The sequence below is a fragment of the Nannobrachium achirus genome (genome assembly GCF_963921795.1).
Source record: "Nannobrachium achirus genome assembly, chromosome: 10".
Classification (NCBI taxonomy): Eukaryota; Metazoa; Chordata; class Actinopteri; order Myctophiformes; family Myctophidae; genus Nannobrachium; species Nannobrachium achirus.
Genome location: NC_137819.1, coordinates 55657477 through 55682071, shown reverse-complemented (window position 1 = coordinate 55682071; position 24595 = coordinate 55657477). Strand labels below are relative to the sequence as shown.

Below are 24595 nucleotides of genomic sequence, written 5' to 3'. Positions count from 1 at the left end.
ACGCTAGTGTGTTCAAATGTATTGATTTGTACATGGACCTATGTAAAGCCCATTTGAAGTATTTTGCATAGGAATTAAGGTCAACTAAAAGGAAACTCAGTTATTTCCATTGAGATCATATACATGAATTGAACAGGCATCAGTGTCTTTTTCCTGCCAGGCCGAACATTTTGGTGTTAGATGTTACGTTTTATTTTAGATGCAAATGTAATCCACTTCCGGACCATTTATGTGGTCTACTGTGGCTAACTTGACGGAACTCCTGCCCTGCCCACACATGCGTCACGCAATAGCGTAGGAACCTTTCCAGAAAAAATAATGATCAATCACTCATCTTGGCTTGGGGGCATAAAACGTTATATTATTTCACCAGATTATGGAAAATTTGAATTGATAAACACTGTTGTTTAATATTATTGTTCATTGCTTGTGTGACAGGGAAGGGAAAGTGTTGTACTAGAACAATCTGAGGATGGCGCTCACTCATTGAGTTTGTGCGAAGGGGAGTTACACCGAAATCGAAGACATATCGAATACGGTTACTTCAGTGTTGACAATTGGCAGTTTTTCAATTTCATCAGCTTTTGATATCATAACTTTAGCTTTAGAATTGTCATAGTGATTTTGCTTGCTTATTTATTTAGTTTCAAATTAAACAAACTCATTTTTAGCTATTCTTAACTGTAAAACATCACAATATTCCATCAAATCAATATGTTGTGGTGTACAAATAAATTAATCAAATAATGTCAACCTCACCTGGGCTGTAGCCTACTTAGAAAAATCATTCACTAATCACTAACAAGTTGTTAGTGAAGAAAACAAGTCCTTTTCCTCCAGCTGTCCCTCTTGCAGAAGTGTGTGCAGCTCCTCTGCTTTGTAAGGCTGGCATTGTCCCTCTTGATCCCTCTTGGTCTATGTACAGCAGTAGCCTGGTTAATAAACCAGACTGCACAACACCACCCCCTGTTGGTAGTGGTGGTGTTGGTCTAGCCAAGCCCCCAGAACCCAGGGCTAGATTTGAAGCAACCCCGATGGTGGCCAAAGTTGGAACTGCAGCCTAAACGCGCATTTTGGCCCCGCCCCCTCCACTCCAGACAATCCTTCCTGTGAGCGGAGAGCAGCGTGACGTCATTTGTGGTCTCTAAATAGAGACCAATTTCCCCCAGAATGCACCTGGATTAGCTACATGCTAGCACGTAGCCGTTGCTTCAAAACGCCACTGAGCACTTGCATTGAAATGATAGTGGGGGCGGGGCTCGTCCGCTCTCTATTTTATATATACTCTATGAGTCTAGCCCTTCACATTAAATAAGCTTTTTCCACCAGCCCTCAGAGAGGGCGAGCCAATCAGGGCTGTAGGCTTGGGGCACGTGGTGGGTGGTGGCCTGGTTCAAAACCATTCGGCCAATCAGGCAAGTCTGTGTGTATTCAAACATATTCTCCCCTCCACTCTTATTACAGACATCAAACAGATTGTAGTCTTTGATGCTTTCAGTGACTAACGAGCTATTGACACTTGTATGGCTCAATCAATTACAGCAGCTCACAAGCCCTTTGAAGTTCAGAGGGAGCAATTAAGAGCAAGTCAACTTAACATTTTTTAAACCACCCCCTGCCCGCCCCCCCAGAAGTGGAATGTCTGCCCGAAATCTCAGACTCTCTTCCCAAAACGAAGTGTGTGATAGAGTCTGACGCTTGCAGTCAGGCTAGTACAGCAGGCCTTCGCTTCCCAGGCAGTGCCCTCCTTGGGCTCCTATAGTGTAGGTGGGCAAGCTCAGGGTGAAGGTGCTTTTAATGTAGTTTATCTTCTCTGTCAATCTTGGCAGTTGATGTTCTGCACATGGTCTTGCTACGATATATAAAAAGGGGTCATAAACAGCATGGGTATAGTAGCCATGAAGTGACTTCTCAGCCTTGGTTGTGACTCAGGGGCATCCTCATTTCAGAGCTTTAAAGTGGGACTGACTTAATCATGAAGAAGACCAGTGACCATTTGAGTGTTGGGGCTGAGGGCCTTCGTCTAGGCTACATAGTTACAAAAGGGTTCCAACGGACACCCCAACACGAAACAGGTAGCCTATGCCACCTTTGGGTTATCTGGAGCTAGTCATGCACAGAGCCTATTTTACCAGAGAGGCTTGTGAAAACAGTGCTGCATCCATCCTACGCACACTACCAGGCCAGGGTCTCACCTAGTGGTACCACTGACTGAACTGTTGAACAATTTCAAAAGAATAAAGAAATCTGATTTAGAGAATCGAGAATAGGCTATTTAGTCTGACTCTTCAGTCCCCTCCCCTCCTTGGCTTTGAATATCATATTTTACATTCTTCCACTGGTGGCAGGGAAAATAAAAAGTAATTACCAATCCCATACATGCAAATTAGCCACTTGCTGAAACCACTTCACTTTCATCAGCTGGAGGGAGGCCTATTTGCATATTTTAATATAAATACATCCAGATTGTTTCAACGAGCAAGAGTGCATCCAGTTTTCCGAGCTTTAATTTTTGTATTTTTAAATTTGACTATTTTATTAATATTTTATATTAAACGAGCACAGGTCTCCACCAGGCCGTGCGTCCTGGTGGTGCTACTGTATAATAGGCCAATGTAAAAAGGGTGGCATATGTTCTTCACCTTAGATCTTTCATGGCAAACAGACGCTGCATGCATGATGTGTTTTGCTAAAGTCTACCTGCTGGTGGCGCTATAACAGGCCAATGTGAAAAGGGTAGCATTTGTTCCTTGACCTAGTGGGAATATGTTTGGCAAATTTCACGGTAATCGCAAGCTGTGTTGATGATTTGAGGCATTTTGTTCAAAAACTGAGCAATCCTGAAAACTTTGGAAGCTAATATTATCCAATCAGGATGGAATATGAAATATCAGACGGATCGGACTGGATCACATGACTATAGAGATACTGTGTACCGATTTGCGTGATTTTTTGATAAAATCTCAAGGGGTAATATCCAAAAATGTGTTTTACATAAGTCGGCCCAAAGATGGCGCTATAAAAGGCTGATGTGAAAAATGCAGGGCAAAGGTTTATCCTTAGCCTCTAGGGAGTGCGCTTACAAAGTTTGAAACTGATCGGTGGAGTTATAGGTAAAACTACAAATCGGCCTGTTATAGCGCCACCATGAGGCTGATTAAAAAAAAAAAAAGTGGCATTTATTCCTCGGCCTAGTGGGAACGTGTGTGCGCGATTTCATGATAATTGCACTTTGCGTTTGGGATTTGAGGCATTTTGTTCAAAACGGCTCAATCCTACAAACTTTGGAAGCCAATCTTAGCCAATCAGGATGGAATATGAAAAATCGGACAGATCCGTGTCGATCACATGACTGTCGAGAAACTGCCTAACGATTTGTAGGATTTTTGGACAAAATCTGTAAGAGTAGTGCACCGAAATGTGTTTTGCGAACATCGGCCACTAGGTGGCGCTAGAAAAGGCCCATTTGAAAAATTTAGGGCAGAGGTTCTAGATTGACATCCAGGGAGTGTGTGTGCTCACTTTGGCAGCGTCCAGGCCAACGGCGACTGAGATTAGGCGCTCACAAACTGCGAGGACGCACGGACGGACGGACGGACGGACGCACGCACGGACGGACGGAGGGGAAAACATACTCTCCCCCATGCCTTCGGCTGGTGGAGACAACAACATATTAATTAGCTACACAGCACAGCGACAGTAGAGCAGAGCAGAGCAGACTAGAGTATTTTGGAAGGGTATTTAAATGTGTACCAGAAATAGCAAAACTGCGACCTCTAGCGTCAGAAGATAATTTGACAAGTCACCAATTTCGATGTAACACGAGCCAATGAAAGTAGGCGACGGCACCGCGTCATCATCAAACTGGGAAGTAAAGGCCGCATGTCATATGTGTGTGTAGTAGCCGGCGGCTGCTAAACCTCACTGTCAGAAAACAGAACATTTTAAAGTAATTTTAAGACAGAGTTACAGAACCTCAGAAGAAATCAAAGCAACAAAAATGCCCAAGAAAGCGAAAGAAGAGGCAGAGTGGGATGGTGATGAAGCCGCCCCAGCAGCAGGTAAACGTCAAATAACGGGCACTAGTTAAAAGCTAGAAGAGCTAACTAGCTAATATAGCCGTCATCTGCTGGAATGATGACTAGCAAGTAGCAATTATATATGTCAGCTGGTTGAGATGTCCAGATAACAATGACTACCGTTGAGAAATAAGCAGTCCAACAATGAGAATGTATAACCACACACTGTATGCAAAACCAGTGTCTCGCGTTTTGTCTCTTTATAAGTGATGGGTTGTCATGTATTCACTTGTCTGGCACAATTTCGTGTGAACATAACAGTGAACTTAGTTTTTGTAGCTGTCTAGCTGTGAGACCTTTATGTTAATATAGCTGTTGGCTCCAGTCCTGTGATATAGTTTTTATAGTGAAATAAATAAAGCATAGGCCTACATGGGCCACTTTTGTGAGTTTGCTTTGTCTATAAGGGTTAGGACTAGGCTGATCTTGGGACATAATGACTATTGTAATTCGTTATTGTAATGATATCATTATTATTTTTCTTCCCTTGGTGAACCACCTTATCCCCCATCTGTGCAGCTGTGAAGAAAGGAAAGAAAGATAAAAAGGGCAAAAAGAGCGTAAGTGCACTTCTCCACCCAATGTCTATTGTCTACATTGTTGACTGGTTTAAATGTGATACATTTTTGTAACATTTTGCCTGTTCATTGTATGTAATCCAGTTTTTTGAGGAGCTTGCCACAGATGTCAAAGTTGAAAAGGAGGAGGAGGCACCTGTAAAGGACGCACAGGGAAAACAGGTAACCATCACTTTGGCGGAATATGCTACAGTATTTGTTACTGAAAGTTTGCCTGATGCTGTATATTCAGCATAACTCCTCCTTAAAGGAGTAGTTCACCCCCAAAATGACTTTTTCTCTATTGATTACTCATGCCATGGAGACTAGAGTTCAATAATATTTTTTGGTTTTTGTCACATTCCTAAGACAAAAATTTGATTCGAGTAAATTTTCCCCCATTGATTCCGGATGGTGACCCGTTTCGAAACGGGTCACCATCCGGAATCAATGGGGGAAAATTTATTGTTATCACATTTTTGTCTTAGGAATGTGACAAAAACCAAAAAATATTATTGAACTCTACTCTCCATGGCATGAGTAATCAATAGAAAAAAAAGTCATGTTGGGGGTGAACTACTCCTTTATGGTTATTGGGTGTAATTTCACAAAACATTTGTAACGGGACATTAATAACACAGTCATACTTCCCCAGCCAAATACCCCTTTTGTCTAGCACAGTTATTCTCAACCTTTTTCTTTTATTTATTTCAAGGGCCACTGGCCAGTTTTATATACAAATGTTGGACAAAATCCTAAGTGTTATTTTAACTTTTGAGAGAGATGGGTCTAAATATCAATAATTTAGCTGGGAATCCAGACTTTCTGTGAAGACACCAATTGTAGCTCAAGTGCACCCTGCCTTAAGTTTGCTTATACATTTTTTGTTCTTCTCAGCCTCAAAAAAAGAAGAAAGACCGCCGGAAAGGGAGAGGTGGTGGGGGAGATGATGACGATGAAGATGCAGACATTATGGAGAAACTGAAAAAGCTGTCAGTGCAAGCTAGTGATGAAGATGACGAGCCTGGTAAACACACTTTAGAGATGTGACAGTGTTTTCCCCTCTGGTTTCCCCTCTGATTTTCTCCGCATGTGATTTGAAATTGCTCGTCAAGCTTTAGCAATGCTATGGCGGACTTGCAGTTTTATTCAAAGTGGGTGTGTCAGTGGGGATAATCGGACATAACTTTTAGCCAAATACCATTTTAAGAGGAGCTTAACGTTTTTCTAATTCTCGCTCAAAATGCACGTATTTGTCAAAAATGGTCCATGGTGTCTCTGGAATCAATGTACAGCATATCATTACAGGTTAGCACTGGAAAACATGAAATGTCTGACAAATGAAAAATATACTGGAGGCTAGCTTTCAGGGCCATTAACCACAAGAACCCTAGCGTCCCTATTGTGGGGTGAACGTTTGGGGGAAACCGCAGATCGACACATCACAACACGAGTTTTGGTGTGGAGGGGAAAACTGCAGGATCTAATATAGAGCCCTGGGGGACCCTGGTCAACTAAGTATAGGTTTAAGTCCTTAATTTATTTTGTAAAATAACAAACAGAGAGAGATACTTAAAGTGAGATATGAGATACTTAAAGTGTGGTTCCTGTGGAAATAAGCCTCGGCTTTCTAGGATCTCCTTTTAGTTGACCTTGTACCAGTGATTTGTACTGTCATGAAACTGTACTTTTTTCTATTGCAAACTTCTAATAAATTCTTCAATCAATCAATCAAACAGCAATAACGGCAAGTCTTTCCTTTCTTCCCACAGCAATTGTTCCCAGTAAAGGTGGCAACCGCAAGAAGGTTTGTGAGTTTTTTTATTTATTTTATGTGATGGTTTGAAGAGTTTGGCTCTGGTATTCTGCATGGTAACTAAGCATCTTTGTATCTTCTCAGGGTGGGAACATCTTCGCTGCTCTGGATCCGAGTGATGAGGAAGGTTCTGATGAAGGTCAACCACCAAAAATGGTATAGTACTTTTTTAATGTGTTATAAACAATACAGTAGAAATGTTTATTGAAGTATGTTCTATCAGCATGACAACTCATCCATCTAGTTGTCTGTTGTCATGTGCTAAAAATTTAAAATATTTGCAGCCATTGTCCGCCCCACCATTGGGGGCGACAGAACATTTAGACTTTGTTCAGGCCTGCTTTGTTTGACTGCAACAATGGTGCAAGTGCAGAATGAGCATTTGAGTTTTGGTTTGCTTTTGTGTTGGCCTATTTGTGATGTCTTTTTACCTGACTAATTAACAGGTCATCAGGAGACATATTTTTTATCTATACCGTCCTTTAGCTGTTGGTCTGTACTGTACTGTTCTTTGCTCTGGGCGAACATATTTGAAATTTGTAAAGATACACAAATGAACCATCTCGGAAGATAATTTTCCTCTCAGATTGATGCTTTACAATAAATAAAATGTGTTCTTTGTACGCTGTACGCTGAGAGGTTATTTACTGAAAAACGATGGGTATATCTCTGTACATGTCTGTCTGTGTGCGTCTTTGATACAGGAGGTTGAGAAGGTGTCTAAGGGCAAGAAAAAAGCTAAATCTAAGCCTGTGAAGGTGCAGGTGGGTTCTGGAAAAGGTTCTGTATCTATACTCTCCATCGCCCTCCATCTTTGTTTATTTCTTGTTTTTATCTTACAGTTCTCTTCCTCATTGTTTCCATGTAGTGGGACTTGATGGTGGAAGGCAACATTACACCTCATCTTTGTTTCTTCACTGACATCAATATACCCTTTTGTATTTCTCATCTTCAGCCCCGCTTGGACGGGATAATCGGGATTAGCTTCCAGACATTTCTCTCCTGTATAATTACTAACACGCATCTGTTCACAAGTGTACCTATTTGGATGGGATTGGTATCCCTGTATATTATCGCCAATATTACAGAAGTGGGAGTGGCTAGTCTCATAGATATGGCATCAGATGGCGGTAAAAATCCATTTTATGAAGAGCATGTCTTTAAAGGGTCATTGACTATGACTATAAATATATATTTAAAAAAAATGTTTGAAGTCAAGTGGATGACAGTGTTCACACAGATGTTCCACCCAATGTCTACATTGTTGACTGGTTTAAATGTGATATATTTTTGTTACATTTTGCCTGTTCATTGTATGTAATCCATTTTTTTGGTTTGGTTACATCATTGGTTATGTTTGTACACAAAATGACCTAACGTCTCCTGGAGAAACTCATCCCATTCAAGCAGGCATTTTGTTCGTCACACCCCTCACCCTTCCTCGGCACAAGAACTCTTCAACTAACACCTTTGCAGCGCTAACCCTCTGTGGATGCCGTCTGTTCTGACACTGAGGTGTTTATCATCTTAGCAAAAAACAAACTGTTTATTACACATACTTATTTTTACAATACATTATCAGTTTGCAGCATCTGACGACGATGAGGATGAAATGGAGAAGGAAGACGAAAAGAAAGTTGAGGATGAACCCAAGAAGACGGAACCCAAACCGTCCAAGGTCCAAACACAGCCGAAGGCAAGTCGAGATCAAGTCATATGCAGGCCACTTGAGCATTCTTTTGACGTAATTTCAGACGCAGAAGACTTCTCAGTGTCATGGTTGCGAACAGAGAATTATCACCAAAGCATACATATGTGCAGTATAATAACACTAATGAAAAGTGTTTTTAATTCCATACCTTTCCCATCTAGAAGGCAAAACCAGCTCCTCCACCACGCAGCGAAGATGAGGAGGAAGAGGAGAGTGATGGGAATGACACCATGATGGTATGTTCTTCTCCTATGAAGCAATGGTGCTGATCTTTGCATTCATTGGGGACTGACTGGTGCTTTTTTCTTTTTCTTCACATTTTCCAAATTGTGTGGTTCAACCCATCAGTGTGCTGAGGACGTCATTGCAGAGCAGGAAGCCAAGAAGGATGGTGACGACCCATATGCAAACCTTAGCAAGAAGGAGAAGAAGAAGAAAAAGAAAATGGTAATTGGGGAGCGCTCTGGTTGTTGACTGGACAGGGCGTTTGATTCCAAATGGACACCTGAGTTGCACCTCTTTCTCTTCCATCAGATTCTTCTCCACACTATCCTATCAGTCCTTCAATATTTCTTCAGATTTGTTTTTAGGACTAAGAATATTCTGTTACTATGTGGAATATTAGAACAAGACAAGTCTTACTCTAAAACCAGATCACGATCCCCTAATATCTACATGGACCGAACTCTCCATTGCCTAAAGTAAATTGTCTTCAAACAGCATTTTCTTGAGACGTTTCATTGTTAATGATTTGAACATGAGTTCTGTGGACACCAGATATAGAAACCACAATTGGCAGGATACATAATAAGTAAAAGCTTTATGTTGAATGCCAAATATTCTGTACTGAAATGAAACCCTTCACTTATGTAATCTACGGTCACCCTTGCCAGTGATGTTAAAAGCAATGTCTTCTGAAAGCACTTGCAGTCTGTGTATGATGGAATGGAACACTGCCTAGCTTATTCTTTCAGTCTGCTTGCTGTGGGTCTGACCATGCATTGTGTATAATTCCAGATGGTGTATGAGCAGCAGGTTGCCAGTGTCCGTGCCCAGAATGCAATAGAAGGAGACTTCTCTGTGTCCCAGGCCGAGTTGTCCTCCAGACAGGCCATGCTGGAGAATGCCTCTGATATCAAGGTGAGCTGCCATCACAATATAAAGCAGTGGTTCTCAACCTTTTCAGGCCGCGACCCCCCAAATAATCGTATTTTAACTGGGGACCCACCCTACAAGCACTAAGAGTTGAGGCATTACATTTTGGATAACACGGTTCTAATGTGAAAATAGCGATCTACATGCTCATAACGCCTCGCAACAATTTCTGCCTCTAATATTTGACAATTTGTCCAATGTTTAATTTGTAGAGGAATTAAAAAGTCATTAAATTGTCACATTAGAAATATCCGGATACCCTCTATACACTTTTTCTATACTCATTTTATGTTGGTTTGCTTACTGTTGAGAGAGAAAACAATGTGCACATTAAGTTAATCATCTGGGATCCCCCAAAATAATTAGGGGACCCCCCTGGGGGTCCCAACCCATAGGTGATATAAAGTACTTGAGTATTTATGCATCAAATACCCCACCAAAAAAAGAAAAGTAGGACAAACAACAAGAAACAAAATCAAACAAATCAACTTCAATCAATATGAAGTCTTTGCTGATCAGCAGTCATCCTAGTGTCAACACAAACTGTTGGCTTCCAAAACGTAGCCAAAAATACTGTACGTGTATTTTTCTGTGAAATGTCGTCGTCAAACATGTTTCACTTTCATGTCGATGTCAGAGAGGAATACGAAGTAGACGTAGGGTATTTTTTTGCCATACTATATCATTGATCTATCCGTCAGAACAATTGGATTTATGTTGAAAATTGGCAAAGGTTCCTTTTTAAAATGTGTTTTCAAAGCTCTGATGTAACTCTTGACCCCCCCAGCTGGAGAGGTTCAGCATATCGGCTCACGGAAAGGAACTCTTCGTCAACGCTGACCTTCTGATTGTGGCGGGCAGACGATATGGCTTGGTTGGACCAAATGGGTAAATTATCTTATTCAAGACACTGTCTAGACTCATATTTTTTACTTGGTAGCCAATTATTTTTTACACATTTTCCTCAATTTAGTCGTTAAGTCAATTAATTCCTACCCACACACTGTGTTGTCCACCGGGAGGACGTAGATTAGAACCTTCGTCCTACTCCTCCCACCCACACTAACCGTAGACAGGTGCCCCCCCAGCCCGTAGGAGACTTATTAGAAGGATAAGATTTTAGATGAACCATCTCATTTTAAAGGGGGTCCTTATATATTAACACACATGTACAGAAAATACTCTACATAAAACATACTACAACTTAATATAAAAGTCTAATTTTCAGCAACGAACTGCTCTGACCCTATTCTCTCCTGTTCTCTCTCTTCCATCAGCAAAGGAAAGACCACATTACTGAAACACATTGCCAACAGAGCACTAAGTATTCCCCCCAACATTGACGTGCTGCTGTGTGAACAAGGTAAGAACTCTACTCGACACTAGAAGGAACTCTCTCTCTGTTTCTCTCGTGTTTCATCCTCTGTTCACCGTCATCCTGTGCGTCTCCTCCTGTCAGAGGTGCAGGCGGACGACACGCCTGCCGTCCAGGCGGTGCTGAAAGCAGACACCCGTCGCTTGAAGCTCCTGGAAGAGGAGAGATCACTACAGGCCCTCCTGGAGAAGGGAGAGGACAGTGTGGCAGAGAGACTAGATAAGGTGAGGCCAAGGGTGTCACAAGGGGGGGAAGTGGGACTGAGTTACTAGGGCCCAAGGTGGAGGGGCCTTGATTATTTTATACTTCAGCTATTGAAAAATAGCAGATTTACAAGCTCACAGCGCGGCACCGAGTGCCATGTTGTGAGTTTGTAGATCTGCTATTTTTGAAAAGTCGTTAAATGTGTGCAAGTCTTTGAATATATGTATTTTTTAACATTGCATTTGTAACTCAAATGTTGCTTCTGGGGTGTACTTGGAACTAAATATTTTGAGATGGGGGTCCGTGGCCAAATACATATCATTTTGAGGGTCCTTCACATGAAAACGTTTGAGCACCACTGACATAGAAACATAGAAGGATTTGAAATATTCAGACTTGCACAAATGTTAACGATTTTTCAAAAATAGCAGATCTACAAGCTTGTATATGTGAGCTTGTATATCTGCAATTTTTCTATAGTTAAAGTACCCAGGGCCCTTGAGCGCGCACACACGCATGCACGTGCATACATACATGCAGGAGGATCATTATCAAAATTGTAGGTACATTATTGTGCATAACTCCATTGGCCATGAAGGTTTCACAGTATGTGTAAGTCATAGGTGAAATTTAAATTAGAAATGTAGTTTAGTAATAATTAACAGTTTCATTGTTTTTGTCTGCTTACAAGTTGTATGTTTCCTTATTGGGTTGATGGGGTGGATTGGACAGATGGGCATTGAGCGGGGACTGCCCATAAGTCCGAAGGTTCATTAGTCCGAAGGTTCATTAGTCCGAATTTAGTTAGGGTTACTGAGGTTAAGTTTAGGGTTAAGGTTAGAGTTCAATGCCATGGCACCCATTGAGCACCATTGGTGGTATTAATTTACTATAAGTCTGTAGCTGGGAATATTAACCATGTTCACACAGCAGCCATTTTGCTTTTTTGTCACAAATGGGTGGCCACCCTGAATGTGACACAAGAGAAAAATGGTCACTTAATGAATGAGGGAAATTGCAGAGGTGTGTGCTTTTCTCCGTTATATTTATCATAAGGTTCTCTTTGAATCTGGACTCACTCTGTTGTCTTCTCCAGGTCTATGAGGAGCTGAGGGTCATTGGAGCTGCATCCGCAGAGGCTAAAGCACGTCGAATCTTGGCTGGTCTCTCTTTCACTCCTGAGATGCAGAACAGACCCACCAAGAAGTTCTCCGGAGGTTGGAGAATGAGGGTGTCCCTAGCCAGGTACGCTGTCTGTCCTACACTGAAATGAAGTCTGTGGTTATGCTGTTAATCACTTATTTTGAGCCCTATTCCAAGGGTCTTCAAGAGGGGGTCCGGGACCCCTAGGGGGTCCTGTGAGTTACTGCAGGGGGTCCTCCAAATCTTTGTGTGGTAGAAAATGTTTTCTCCTTTTTTTATATTAACCACTCGAACCCTAGTGTCCAAATTCGGAGAACTTTAGCCAAAAATAGCAGATCTACAAGCTCACAACGACTCGCACTGTGAGGCGTTGTGAGCTTGTAGATCGTCTATTCTTGGCAAAGAGGTTTGGTGTAGAGGGGAAAAAGAGCAGAAGTATTGATGGTTCAGGTGGTTAAATATCTGAAAACACAAATTGACATGAATCCAAAATACACTGATGATTGTGCTGTCAAACGATGAAACTATATGGAATCTATGAACAGGTTGTGGGGGTCCCTGCTTCATCTCTCTCTCAACTAAGGGGTCCTTGGCCTCAAAACGTTGAAGGCCCCTGCCCTATTTCATACTTCCTTGTACAACAGATATTGCACAAATGAGCAAGAATGGCCAAATCTACAACCTATGGGGACACCAGGTTGTAATTGGTTAATGACTTGTGTTTTAGGCTTACATTATAACACAGTTAAGGCCATGGCTACACAGAGCTGGATGTTTCATATATCCTGGTTTTTCAGATATCCACATATATAATAGAAAGATATCTAGGTCCACACAGAGCTGGATATTTCATATATCCTGGTTTTTCAGATATCCACAAATATCTAGGTCCACACGACAAAGATATCTAGGTCTAACAAGCACACACACAGTAAAGTCTTCAGAGATATCCGGGTTCCCTGTCTACACGGATCCAGTGAATCGGATATTTTTCAATCTCTCCACTTATTTATCCGGTTTAAAAAATATCCAGATTCACGGCCGAAATATCCAGCTTGGCTGCAAGCCCCAACAGCACCAAAAAATGTCTAGATTCAGAAATATCCAGCTCCGTGTAGCCATGGCCTAAGTCTTATCTTCCACACCTGTTCTCCTTCCCAGAGCTCTGTTCATGGAACCCACACTCCTGATGCTGGATGAGCCCACCAACCACCTGGACCTGAACGCCGTCATCTGGCTGAACAAGTACAGTGCAGCTTTCTCATTTAGAGCTACATGTCAACGACACTTTATAAAGCAAATGCTAGAGGCTACTAGATAATGGTGTGTGCTTCTTTACACCGAGGCTCTATAGGAGGCAGAGCTGTCTAGAGGGTCTGTTGGTGTTTCTATTTATCTGGGGTTAGTCTCGCAAACCTCTGGACCAATCGTTATTTTTGTGTTTGTTTTGTACCAATTTTGTCAATGTTTTTAGAAATATTGAATATTTTAAAAATGTAAGTGAAAGACTATCGATTGGGCTGAAAGTTTGCCCAAACATGGAGTCCTGTGTCATAGATTGTCATACTGTAGATATAGACTGGCCATGTAAAGTCTGAGTCTCAAGTTATTAAACCCCATCTTTTCTTCCTCTCAACCTTGGAATAGATAATCTGACTGCTAATATAAATTGATTCATTTTTCCATTGTTGTGGCTATCAATTAATGCCCTAGATTCATATTGTAATTCAATCATTTTGCATTTTTTGGAGACCCTTGATCAGACTACGCGTGTTTACAAATGCACATTAGTCCACAGTTCATAGGCGAATGAGACAATACGGTAGTCTGATTTCCAAGACCTCTGTAAGGAGACCCTTTGCCCAATCATCAGTTTGTTTGGTTATGTGAATAAATGTAAAGCAACACAATTTAGATTGTTATGGTTATTTCACGTCTGAAAAGCAATTAGGCATAACTTGTATAAAAGACGTATGTATAAGCAAGAACTCACCTTCGCATTAAAACGGGTAAATGAGTAATGCTATGCATGTAAATGTTTCAAAATAATGTTTTCCATAACCTGATGATTCATACAGATGGTAATAGTTAGATAATTATGTGCTTGTAAAGCATTCATTGTTTTGTTTAATCCTCTGCTCTATTTAAAGCTACCTTCAAGGCTGGAAGAAGACTCTTCTCATTGTGTCCCACGACCAGAGCTTCCTGGACGAAGTTTGTACAGACATCATGCACTTGGACTACCAGAAACTGTTCTATTACAGAGGCAACTACCGTAAGTACCCATTTACAGCTGTCACTGTGTCCTCATCTAAAGAATACAATACCATCACCCCTTCAAACTTAAAGGAGTGGCGACACCGGCCGAAAATTAACATTATGATACAGTAGGTCACGTGGTGTTTCTTCAAACAGTCTGAAAAGGAGGCGGGGCCGTATCAGTTAGTAGTGAATGTATACTTCGTCCGTCGTGCGGTGCCGCGCAATGTATACTTCGTCCGTCGTGCGGTGCCGCGCACAACCTTGTTGTTAGCGTGTAGCGTGGCTAGCGCTGCACCGCACGGCTATTTGCGAGAGCTATTGTGTGTGTGACACACACACACGCGCGCGAAAGCACACACACACAGAGGCTACACACACACACAGAGTGTATGAGCCGCGGACCTCCTCTGCGGAGGAGGAGGAGGAGGAGGAGATCGCTGGTCCCTCGTTCTACGGTTGCTCCGGTGTCCCGGGTGCAGGGGTTAAAGTTCTCCGTCCTGGGGACGGATTTCCGTCTTGAGGATTCCCTAGGGGCTATTTATGAGATCAGAGAAGATTCGCAAAAAAAGAAAAAAAGCTGAACCGTCTGCGCTAATTATAATAGCATCAGTTAACTACTGTGGTGCGGTAGACTTGCTGGTGTGTCATGTAGCTCTAATTTAGATCAACTACTTCCTGTAAGTAGACTTGAAAATAAAACCAGTTGACGTGACTTGACTTGACTTGATCAGATTACGTTAGGCTCTTATTTTGAAATCCGCCCTACACTGAGAGGAAATGCCTTTGTAGCTACTTGTTGCTGCTGTAAGCTAACTGCGACGATGCATCGCAATAGTTTGGCTAAAGTTCATATTCATGATAGAAAACCATGCTCCTGTGGCTTAAACGATGTACACCGTTTGGAAGTTTGTTAAAAGTTTTGGACCTACGCTGAATTCCAATAGATGAGTGGACTGGTGGTGTTATTATATCATGCTGTAAAGGAACGAGACGTCGCTCTGTCTGTAATGTATGGATGGCTGTGTCAAAAGATGAAGTCGCTGGAGTTTTACATGTAAACAGCAGGTAGGCTATACTATCTAAATATGTGTTTACAGGGGGCAGCAGGAATTGACAATACGCGTTTGCTTCCTACAGTCTATGGTTTGATTACGTTCTCTGCGTTAAAATAGCAACGGAACACTTGTTATGTTTGCAAATCAGAGATTTGGGGGGATTTATTTGTCACTCACAAAAGTGATCCATACAGATGTATGAAATACTTCGGGTGGTGTTTCATTGGTACCGAAAGCAACGTATCATGAGTGATTGGTGTTCACTGTTCATGGCAATAGGCGAGATTTCTCCGCAGTGTTTCTCTCATAACATTACCCACGTGTGGCATCGGTTCAGTCAGCGACAATAAGGCTCGGACGTGCTCAGTGCGGTCAAAAACAAATGGAGGTGAAAGCCATTCAGGTCCTGGTGTCAAACGGTGAAATAACCAGGAGCCTGTTTCTGTTGTGTGTGCAACAGAAATCTGTTATATGGCAGCATGGCAGCAACGATAAAAAGACGCTTTTCAAGCGCAGAGGGGGGGGGTTTTGCTTTAACCCCTGTATCCATACAGATGCTAATTCAAAACTTCGGGGCAGTGTTTCATTTGGGACCGACGCAGCGTAGCCTATCATGATTGGTGCTCATGGCTGTACTTGGCGGAGGTTTCTCCACTACGTGGGCAGTGTTTCTCTCATAACATTACCCACGTGTGGTGGTTCAGTCAGCGACAATATGGAGCGGTTGGTTTAGTTGTGAATGAAGATTCGTCTCGGACGTGCTTAGCACAGTCAAAAACAAATGGAGGTGGCCAGACTCTATACTAATGCAGAGAACTAACTGCAGTACTGTATAGCATCCCCACTTTGTTTTAACATGGGTGGATTGTTTAGCTGTGGTTGGCTGGATGAAACGTTTGACACAGGAAAGCCATTTAGGTCCCTGTTTCTGTTGGGTGTGCAACAGAAAGCTATGTTATGGCATCAACGGTAAAAAGACGCTTTTCAAAGGGCGGCGCGGGGGGGGGGGGGGGGTTGGAAAATCCGTCTTGGGATTTTTTTTTGCTTTAACCCCTGCCCGGGTGCTCCAGTCCAGTCAGGTTAGGGCAAGAGACAGCAGGGTATGGCCGACAAAACCGTCGCATAGACGGGGAGAAGCGTGTTGACCCTCGTACACCTTTTTGGACACCTTTTTTGAAGAAAAATGTACTTTTTTTTTCGGTCTAACCATTGATTTTATAGCGAATGCTATATCATTTTTACCCCTAGAACTGATAGTTTTAAAGTTGGTTTAGAAAGTCGGAAAGACACCTCGGACAGCTTTTTTTGGGGCAGTTTCAAAAGATAATGATATGGATAATCGACTCCGCCCCTCCCCCCATATTAGCCCAATCAAATTAATTTATTTCGGTTACTGTACAGAAAGTACTACTTTCAGTACAATAACTACAATACATTAATTTGATTGGGTCATTTAACATGGGGGTACATGACATCATTAAAAAAATTGGCTAATTTGATAGCCATAATTAGCTGTTTTGGCCGTGTCACGCCCCCTTTAATATAGATAAATTGGAAATAGGGATAATGTATAAATATATCATAGGAATAGATGATATACAGTATTGATTATGGATTGTGATTATTATATAATAAGGGGGTAGGAGGAGTTAATAAGTATTCACTTCATCCTACTCCTTTTTGGACTTTTGAAGAAAATGATGATTGCACTTTATTTACTTTATTTTTGTTTATGTATCACGTTTTTTTATATATATATATAGTGACCATTATTATTTGTTTTAATGTTTTGTTTTTAATTGTGAGTTCAAAATAAAGATTATCAAATCAAATCAAATCAAACTTGCGTCAATGCTACAGTACATTCACTAGAAGACTGTGATGACTTAACTCAACCACATTAACCCGTCATCCCTATTTTGGGCATATTATGGTGTATAGCATTTCATAGCCAGACAATAAGATCTCTCAGGAAATCTAAATTCATATGCGCTTTAAACGGCAGGAAAAAACAGTACTAACTAGAAAAGTGTTCGGAGCACAGGTCTCCGCCTGGTCAGGTAGGTTATTGTGGGCCAGCAAATGTTCATAATTCACCAATCAGGATGGAATATGAAAAATCGGGCGGATCTGTCTTGATCAGTTGACTATAGAGATGTACCGATTTGCTTGATGAACATTTGGAGGAGTAAAATAAAAAATGTTTTGCAAAAATCGCCTCCTGTTTAACTATATGGAAAATTTAAAAGGGTGGCATTTGCTTGTCAATGTAGTACGAATGTGCGTGAAAAGTTTCACCGCAATACACAGTTTTTAGCTCATTCACTGAATTTAGATGTGACGCATTAGATGTGTGCACCAGACCATAAGAGTAGGCGCCAGTCGGAGATCTCTGATCTTCTGACAAAGCGGGACTAAATGAATTTCTTTCCTTTACAAAAGTGACCTTTAAGAAGATGTACGTGCAGAAACAAAAGGAGCTTCAGAAGCAGTACGACAAACAGGAGAAGAAGCTGAAGGACCTGAAGGCTGGTGGCAAGTCGACCAAACAGGCTGTGAGTAGTGCTTTCTTCACGTCTCAAGAGACTAGACATATCCAAGCCCCCAGAAGAACAGTGAAGCTGCCGTCACCTGGTGTTCAGATCTGGGATTGCATTACTTGGCATTTAAAACGCCACTGTGCATGCCTCTACTGTTTGAAACCCTAGTGCGCCTGCTCGGTGCTCAAGACTTCCCAATGTGGGCACCTACATTTGGTGCTCAAATAAAGAAAAATGTGGAAGTAGAACTTCCACTAGGGACTATTCTGTCCCTGGTGGAAGTAGGGTGCTTCAAACACTGGTGAGGAACTTTCATTGAAACGAATAGCTGGGGGTGGGGTAGTCCGTCCTCTGCATATATTAAAACCAGTGGTCTGTTTTAGATTATTATATTTTTTGGATGGCATCTATAATAATTATTCCCTCCCTCCCACACGCACGGCACATGCGCGTCGTCACCGAATGAAGTTTGCTTTGAATGCTATGAAGTGTGGCAGTTCTATTGTTTAATGTGTGAAATCCCTCGCCAGCTGCCATTATCACCTCGATAAAGACAATAGCCACACATCTTCACCTCAGACTAGGCTGCAGTCCACATTCTTGCCCCCCCGGATGCCTCTCATCCTGTGTATCAGATGCGTGATAGTGGAAGGCAACTACTTTCTCAAGTCCCAGAAAAGACGCGCTGTGATTGGCCAGAGTCACTTTGAGTGACGCTTCACCCCAAACATAAATTACTATTCTGTCCCTAGTGGAACGTAACTCGAACGGCGCTGAGTCGGCTCAAGCGACCTCGCTCGCTTTAGCTCGCTCTGCGGTGCCTCACGTGGATCAAAGTCGCTTGAGACGGCGCCTCTCCGTCACGGTTTGGTCAATAACTATCCTTGTTGTTGGAAAAGTAAGGGCGGTGCCTTATTGGCTATCATGAACCAGTTAGACTTTAATGTTAGACATAGAGGGATGAGGAGAGAAGCCCACAAGATATCAAATTAATAGCCTATTGATTTTTTTCTCAACAAAATAACTACTTGACATAACTAGCTACCTGAGGCAACTGACAAACAAGCCTTTTGTTATATCTGGTACTCAGGAAAATCCAGACCAGGACACAGCCAAATTCATAATGGACCTGTTTGCATGCACTTAAATCTCTCCTGACAGTCATGGCAATTTCTGTCCAAGACTTTAAGCACATTGAGTTGTCTTTAATAAGCTTTTAACTAGTTTATAACAATGCCGAAAACGGTATGTTCCTAATGAGATTATTTTGGAGAACACTTTGGTTACAGTGTAAAATTTGATAAAGCAATTGTCTTGTCATTGACAAGACTGGTTAGCTGAGTGTTCATTTCTTATCACCAAAAGTAAAAACCTGAATAACAAACTACTTGGTTTGATACTCAAATCACTTGTGTTTCTTCTAGAGTGTTAGAATAAAACTCATCATCTCCACTGTTTACGTCTCTACTGATTAGTTTCGATTACTAGACAGACTATTTCTCATATGATCCCCCTCCTTCCCCAGTCACTCATATGTAAAACAACCATTGCTTTTACATATTTTTATAGGCTTCTAATTAAAATAATACAAGCATAGACTAAGTCAATCATTTTAATGATGAATGCACCACATCCCAATTGTAGATCGGCTATAGGACATGTCCATTTAGGGATGGCTGGTTGAAAGTGCTAACATGGTATTGGTTACCCCATTGACATGCAGCTAGGTCCATTCATGTTAATTTGCACTGTGCCACTCCCGTCTGATTCGTAGGGTTTCTCTTTCAAAGCACCAAGCCTGAGTGTCATTTTGTTTGAGTGTATTGTCTCAAGAAACTAGGATACCAGGTATACAATTCAATTTCAATATACCTGGCATCTGTCATTATCATATGAATAGAATGCATTTCATCATGTCTGAGCCTTTCAAAAAAGGTAGGTAAAGAACTGATGTCATGTGGTCAGGTTTCACACAGTGAAACTGGCATATGCATGGAATGGAATGCAATTCATTCTCACAGGTGAATATCCCATAACAATAGTACAAAGAACATGGTTCTAACAGCACTTGCGTAACTTTTCAGGTGAATGAGGGAAGTGAATTGTCTTCTCTCGTGTTCTCTCCCTACTCTCTTAAATGATAATTGAAATGTGGGGACATTGTTCTGGTCATGCCGGACAAACTTTCCTTTTCGGGTCTGGCCCTTAGTTTACCCAAGAAATTACTTTATTTCTATAGTTTACTCACCCTCCGATATATTCAATTCAAGGATAATTTTCATTTGTATAACATTCCTTTTCACCGAATGAAAAATCCAAATAAATAAGAAAATGGTTGATGAAGGCCAAGACTATCAGAAAAACACGAATTAGATTGTGGCGCTTCTAGTGTAAATACTCAGAATTTTGATGGTATTGAAACATTCACCGTTATTATTGTGAGATTGAAAATGTCTCATACAGTCTCTGGGTCTTGCTGAAATTTGGGCAACACTCAACGCCATTTCGTTTTGTTATTTTTCCCTTAGGAGAAGCAGACGAAGGATGCACAGACTAGAAAACAGGCCAAGGGCAAAAAGAAAGGCGTTATGGAGGAGGAGAGCCAGGAGAGCCAGGAGCTCCTGAAGAGACCCAAAGAATACACCGTCAAATTCACCTTCCCTGATCCACCTCCGCTCTCTCCCCCCATCTTGGGACTACATAGTAAGTGCTTTCTGAAACCAGTTTTTCCTCCTTTGTCAATCAATCAATCAATCACATAATGCTATTTGATTTGAAACTCTGCTATGTGTATCCCTAATACAGGTGTTGACTTTGGCTATGAGGGACAAAAGCCCCTTTTTAAGAATGTGGACTTTGGTATTGACATGGAGTCCAGGAGTAAGTATACCACTTTAATGTGAGCCATTAACCCATTTAGACCTGGGATTATTGAATGCTTTAACTATTGAAAAATAGCAGATATACAAGCTCACAGCGAACGCTTGTAACTCAAATTTTGCTTCTGGGTGGTCCCTGGAACTAGATATTTTGAGATGGGGGTCCGTGGCCAAATAAATATCATTTTGGGGGGCCTTCACATGAAAAAATGTTACGATTTTTCTAAAATAGCAGATCTACAAGCTCGCAGCGTGGTACTCTGTGCCGCGCTGTGAGCTTGTAAATCTGCTATTTTTCATTAGTTAAAGCATAAAATAATGATACACAAAATGTGTACCCGTTCTAAATGGGTTAAAGTGCAATTTAGCCCATTTCTGATGTTGGTTCTCTCCTATTGTTCATTGGGTTAACCCCAACCCTCGGATAAAATAACTTTGCAATGAGCTGCGGACGGTCTTAGCACTGGAGATGTCACATTTTCACAGGCCCTCCTCACAATAGAATGATAGGCTTTAGGTAGAATATTGGCAAAGTTTCCCTTTAACCACATTAACACATGTTTTGTTATTTGTCATATAAGAACATTTCGGATGTGGCTAAATTGTTATTCTCTGCTACATGATCCCACCCACAGTTTGCATAGTTGGACCCAATGGCGTTGGGAAAAGTACCCTATTACTCCTGCTCACTGGAAAACTGAACCCAGTAAGTGTGTGGAAATTCCCCAACTTTTTTGTTCTGCCTCGATGTACATTCTTGCAAGTTAACTAAACTCATATCATCTTTCAGGGCAAAGGTGAAATGAGGAAGAATCACCGGCTGGTAAGTTAAACCTTTCCTGACATTTGAGAAAAATCCTAAAATACCCTTTAATATAAATTGATAATTGTCCTTAAACTTTTACACATTTTCACTGACTCTGTTGCATGACCTGGTGTTAGGTTCATCATTTGATTTATCAGACTAGAGCAGGGGTGGGCAACTTTGATGATGGCGAGGGCCACTATATTTCCACCTTCACTCCAGAGGGCCACATTGCATATTGCTACATCCTACTTTGCATCACAGCGCGATGCGTTTTGAGCTTGTAGATTGGCTATTTTAGCTTCTTTTGAATTGGAATCCTGAATTATTTTTTGTTATTTTTTAATTGGAATCCTGAAATGTAACATTTTGATTTAATTTCAAACGCATTTAGTTATATATTCATGTTAACTTTATGAACCTAAATACAAATGAATTGGACATAAAAATAAACATTTTAATACTACTATACTAGTCATTAAGCTACTAATATACTGTAGACTGATGGAATTAAAGCAGGTCATGTTTAGAATTGTAACAGCTGAAATCAATAAAATATCAGTATTCCAGTATTAACCAGCAGGCCGCATTAAGTGAAGGTGGGGGCCACATGTGGCCCCTGGGCCGCCAGTTGCCCATGTATGGACTAGAGCAATGCCCAGTTCAGGGCATGGTCACCGTTCAGAATGTGTGCCAGTTGGGAGCGAGCCAATTCTCACATTTGCCGCACCGAACTTGGCTCAAACACTGGTCTGGCATTCTGTGTTGCTGTAACCCATGGGTCATATTAGAGCCGTTATATATCGGTCGTTTTTGGACCCCGATGTCGGTATCGGACATCGGTCATTATCCCTCCGATGTATCGGTCGTTTTTTATAAGTAATATTAGACCACCATTTGATGACATTTAGCCACTCAGACCCAAAACTTAGAATATATTGTCGTTGCCCGTAAGGATCCATTGGGTTTCATTTTACACTCATGAGTTAAAGATCTTATAAAGGGTCCAGTTGGTTACCAAATCTCCATAACTTTGCTGGGGACCACCTGGAAACCCCTCAAGGACCACTGGTGGTCCCCGGATCATTGGTAAAAAAAAGTTGAAGGTAAGTTTTTGAAATTTAGGCTATTTATTATTATGTTATATTATTACAAAACATCGGTTAAACATCGGCTATCGGTGGTCTAGCACTCACCATCGGCAAGCATCGGTAAAAAATATGGCATCGGTCGGGCTCTGTCATATACTGACTGGCATGAGGACGAATTGTTAACTGTTGGTTTAATTCAGTGAAATACTGTATCTGTGATGGGACAGGTCTGCTCACAATCAACCATTGTTTCTAATACCTAATCTAGGCATTTAATATATACTGCATACAGTAGGTGTTCATTCCAAATTGAACTAAGGTATACCCACTGTGTGCTGGTAAATGTCTGTGTGCCCTCCCCCTGTAGAAAGTGGGTTTCTTCAACCAGCAGTATGCAGACCAGTTGAACATGGATGAAGCTCCCACTGAGTACCTTCAGAGGAACTTCAACTTGGCCTATCAGGACAGCAGGAAGTGCCTGGGTCGCTTTGGCCTGGAGAGCCACGCACACACCATTCTGATATCCAAACTCTCAGGTAAGAACGAAGGGAAGATGACTATGAATTTCACACCCTTGGAATTGGTGTTTGGTGATCTTGGTAACATCTCAATTTCTTTAACAGGAGGACAGAAGGCGCGTGTAGTATTTGCTGAGCTTGCTTGCCGCCAACCTGATGTACTGATCTTGGTACGTGCTTATGTCTTGGGGTGAAATTATTATTTGATTAAGCGAGAAACGTATTGCATCCGATCTTAGTAATCAAATAACAGGTTTTAGTAAAGTATCATTTAAATATTTCTAATATTTACAACCTAGCCATTTAAACCCTCTATGCTTAGTAAACTTGACTGGGGTCAACTTGTGATGAGCATTACCATAATTACAGATCTTGATTAATGGGTCTTCTTGATTAACTTTTACTCATTTTATGGTCTAAATGGGGGGCAGGGGTGGGCAACTTTGATGATGGGGGGAGGGCACTGTATTTCCACACTCACTCCAGGGGGCCACATTGCATACTGTTGCTGTCGACAGAACCCTCTTATCTCCATGTTTGAACTTATTTCGTAAATTAATGTCCCACATTCTGTCACGAATAAGTCGCTAAAAATAGCCAGTCTACAAGCGCAAAACGTGTTGCAATACGCTGTGTTGATGAATTGAGTAATTGATTGAAACAATTATTTTTTTATCTAACAGGATGAACCCACTAACAACCTGGATATCGAGTCGATTGATGCCTTATCAGAAGCCATCAACGAGTACAAAGGAGGTATGTACAGTTATTTAACAATAATATACACCATATGAACATAAGGTTATATGCTGAAATGATTTACTGCTTGGACAAAAAGTAATTTTATGGCGATGTCTCCACCCTTCTACAGCTGTTATCATTGTGAGTCACGATGCCAGGCTTATCACTGAGACTCAGTGCCAGATGTATGTGGTGGAGGACCAGGCGGTCAATCAGATTGATGGCGACTTTGAGGACTACAAGCGGGAGGTGTTGGAGGCGCTAGGAGAAACCCTTGTCAACAAGGTCAAGGACAAGGAGTGACCTCAGGGAGGGGGGCCTACAGTATTTCAAAACCCAACGCAACCTGTCACACAAAAGCAAGGCCATGCATCGTCTCAGTGCTGGTGTTCTCTTGGACTATGTGCTTCCTAGATGCTATCTGATGGGTAATGGCATGTACGGCTAAGCTGCTGTGTAATGCAATTGAATGAGGAAACTAGTTAGTCACCATAAAACCTACTGAGAGGAAATGGCATACATTAACACTGACTCTCCATATATATGTAGAAATAATGCTTGAATTAACATGGACTACCCATAACAATATCTGGATAATGGTCTATGATCAAGTCCTGCAAAAGCCAAAACAATAAAACATACTTTTTCATCATTGCTGTTTATT

At 41.5% G+C, this 24595-nt stretch overlaps 1 protein-coding gene across 1 annotated transcript; it reads left to right on the top strand.

Annotated features, from left to right (window-relative positions):
• The first annotated feature begins 3908 nt into the window (after positions 1-3908).
• LOC308292202 (ATP-binding cassette sub-family F member 1-like) lies at positions 3909-24563 on the top strand. The gene is made up of 26 exons (XM_080734494.1): positions 3909-4061; positions 4599-4639; positions 4742-4819; positions 5534-5663; positions 6409-6443; positions 6537-6608; positions 7157-7216; positions 8035-8148; positions 8325-8399; positions 8512-8610; positions 9181-9303; positions 10106-10206; positions 10596-10681; positions 10778-10917; positions 11994-12142; positions 13202-13285; positions 14191-14315; positions 17800-17912; positions 20426-20600; positions 20703-20777; positions 21412-21482; positions 21567-21599; positions 23040-23208; positions 23296-23360; positions 23874-23946; positions 24062-24563. Exons 1-26 carry the CDS (start codon positions 4001-4003, stop codon positions 24232-24234), a joined length of 2520 nt encoding a protein of 839 aa, XP_080590620.1. The 5' UTR covers positions 3909-4000; the 3' UTR covers positions 24235-24563.
• Positions 24564-24595: the final 32 nt, after the last annotated feature.

Bases quoted from the DNA above. Each gene is read 5' to 3' on its own strand.
- LOC308292202 (XM_080734494.1), top strand. From the start codon at position 4,001: ATGCCCAAGAAAGCGAAAGAAGAGGCAGAGTGGGATGGTGATGAAGCC. The intron at 20,601-20,702 runs GTAAGTGCTTTC...TCCCTAATACAG, and splicing joins CCCCATCTTGGGACTACATA to GTGTTGACTTTGGCTATGAG. The intron at 21,600-23,039 runs GTAAGTTAAACC...CTCCCCCTGTAG, and splicing joins TGAGGAAGAATCACCGGCTG to AAAGTGGGTTTCTTCAACCA.